This window comes from Saccostrea cucullata, unplaced genomic scaffold (genome assembly GCF_032062105.1).
Source record: "Saccostrea cucullata isolate Sc308-1 unplaced genomic scaffold, CSIRO_AGI_Scuc_v1 ctg9487, whole genome shotgun sequence".
Taxonomy (NCBI): Eukaryota; Metazoa; Mollusca; class Bivalvia; order Ostreida; family Ostreidae; genus Saccostrea; species Saccostrea cuccullata.
This window is the reverse complement of record NW_026928981.1, coordinates 32,129-34,601: the sequence shown is the minus strand read 5'-3', so window position 1 is coordinate 34,601 and position 2,473 is coordinate 32,129. Positions and strand designations below refer to the sequence as shown.

Below are 2,473 nucleotides of genomic sequence, written 5' to 3'. Positions count from 1 at the left end.
GTATATTGATCAGATAGACGGGACATACATATGCATTCCATCGAAAACAAAGGTCTAACATGGTATGAAACACGTTGATCAGGCAAAAGATGACCTAATGATAGGTTATACATGTATTTGTTAACACTGTGTCAAGGTCATTATGACGACCATTTAATTTACGAAATGGTGACTTAAAACGAGGTACGGACGGCATTATCTCTGAAAAGGAAGTGAAATAAATTTGGCAAGGATTTCTCCTGGTATCATATGTTATACAGGTTTCCTTATTTTTATAGGTGCAATGGCCCTTGGTGTTCTTCTGTTAGCAGATGATTTTGACAAGAGTGAAAAAGATGAAATTTTTGAAGTTTTAAAGGCAGAAAAATCTATAGACAAAATTATCTTGATGGGAACAGGTTATATTCCGGATTATCTTTCACAGAGTGTAAAAGAATTGTTCAAAGATACAGTTTTGGAAATACAAAACACGGATTTGATTGCCGGATTTCATTTTGCTAAAAATCATTTGGACAATTCGATGTGTCCAGAAATAAAGATTATTTGTAAACACAAACAAAAAATGAAATTCATTTGTCAAGTATTTTTCACTCCAGCAGTGAACTGGAATGTTGTTGCAGTTGGCGAAGATATTTCAAGCAGCAGTGAAACGCTAGAGAGTACAACCGAAAGCGTTCGGGACTATCTGAGCAAAATACAAACTTCAGACGAAGTGAGAATCCTGCAGTCCAAAAAGATTCCAAATGACGTATTTTACCACGGCTTTACCACAAGGACGGGAGGCATCTCTTCAATTCCTGGAATGAAGTCCCTTAATATGCTCTATACAACTGCTAAGAGGGACCCACCCATCATCATTCAAGAAAACAGGCGCCGTGTGGGACTTAAAGCAAATTTTGATACAGAAACACTCTTTGTTGCAAAGGCCGTGCATGGAAATACGGTACACGTGATAGGAACGGATCCCCCGGAAGATGGTTATGATGGTGTAACCAGTGATAAATTTGGAATCACGTGTGCAGCGCCTGGTGCAGATTGTGTCATAATTCTTTTTGCAGATCCTATAAGACGAGCTTTTGCAGCTGTTCACTCAGGGTGGAAGGGGACCGTAGCAAATTTACCCTCAGAAACGGTTAAAACGATGAGAGATAAGTTCGGATGCCAGAGCAAAGATATTTTTGTTGTCATGGGACCTTCCATTTGCAAACATTGCTTTGATTTTGGCAAGGATGGAATCAAACAATTTGAAGACATAAATCCCCAATGTGTCTTAAACAATAACTCAGAAAAAAATCCTACGGTGGATCTAAAACTAGCGATCCGTACTTTGTTGGAATACAATGGAATTTTACCGGAGAATATTGACGATACTTCGTCTAGTTTGTGTACTGTTGAACACCCAGAACTGTTGTACTCATACCGGAGAGATGGCCGACCGTTTGGAAACCAGATTGGATTTATTGGCCTGAACTCACCATCATAATGATAATATAAAAGCGACCATGGCTTGCTCCCTTTTAATATGGTGTATGATGTTATATATGCATTGAGTACATGTGTATATAAGAACCTAAGAACATTCTTAGTATTTGAAATTAAGTGCAAACATGTATTAATGTATATAAAAATGTACCCGTACGGTATTTTTAAATGCTAGTGTAGCTTTCGATAAGGAGAATCTGAAATATGTAAATTCAAAATAAAGATGATTGTAATCCAAATCTGGAGATCCTGGCCGGTTATGGTTTAGAGTGAACTCGGTAAAAGCGCAACTAAAGCTAATTTCGAGGGTAATGTCAGATTTTTAATGGAGCTTTTTCTGAGTGGTAAGTATAAATTAGTTCTTTGATTCTCAGTCCGTCCATTTTAGTTCAAAATATTTGACATTTAGTTCTGGACATGAATTTCAATTTATAACAGTCTGATCTTTCAGGCGTCTGGCTGTATTTGCTTTTAACCAAGAAGGATATGGAGCTAACGAACAGTATTCAATATCAAAGTCCATCAAACAATACAAAATAGGAGCAGAGCAAACACGGACCTCCGAAAAATCAGAGGTGGGATCAGGTGCCATGGAGGAGTGAATCCCCTGCTGACCAGTCACAGCCGCCGTCTGCCCCTTGTCATGATCGGGAAATAACGGAAAAATCCGTCGTCAATTCAGTGTATAAATAATGGACTAACAATCAGTATGAAAAACGTCAGTCAGCATTTGTCTCAATGATAAATTGTATTTTCTGACAAGGTCAATGTATCGACCACAGAATTTACGAAACCATGAGACTGTTGATATTCTTGTTTCATCAAGTTGTTAGTCAATAATTTACCTCGTTTTAGAAATTGTTCATACGTAGAGCATGCTCTTGCGTACCACATCAAGTGAGATATATACACTCCGTATGCAGGTGATGAAGGTATATTGTTGCATAAGTAAGGGAAGTTGACGACAGAAAAGTTAGTCATCACGTTTATC

The 2,473-nt window shown here is 37.9% G+C and overlaps 1 protein-coding gene across 1 annotated transcript; it reads left to right on the top strand.

Annotated features, from left to right (window-relative positions):
• Window positions 1-232: 232 nt before the first annotated feature.
• Window positions 233-1,659, top strand: LOC134279513 (purine nucleoside phosphorylase LACC1-like). Its single transcript, XM_062761924.1, has one exon. It carries the CDS (start codon window positions 284-286, stop codon window positions 1,481-1,483), a length of 1,200 nt encoding a protein of 399 aa, XP_062617908.1. The 5' UTR covers window positions 233-283; the 3' UTR covers window positions 1,484-1,659.
• The last annotated feature ends 814 nt before the right edge of the window (window positions 1,660-2,473 follow it).

Coding starts and splice junctions, on each gene's coding strand:
- LOC134279513 (XM_062761924.1), top strand. CDS start 284: ATGGCCCTTGGTGTTCTTCTGTTAGCAGATGATTTTGACAAGAGTGAA.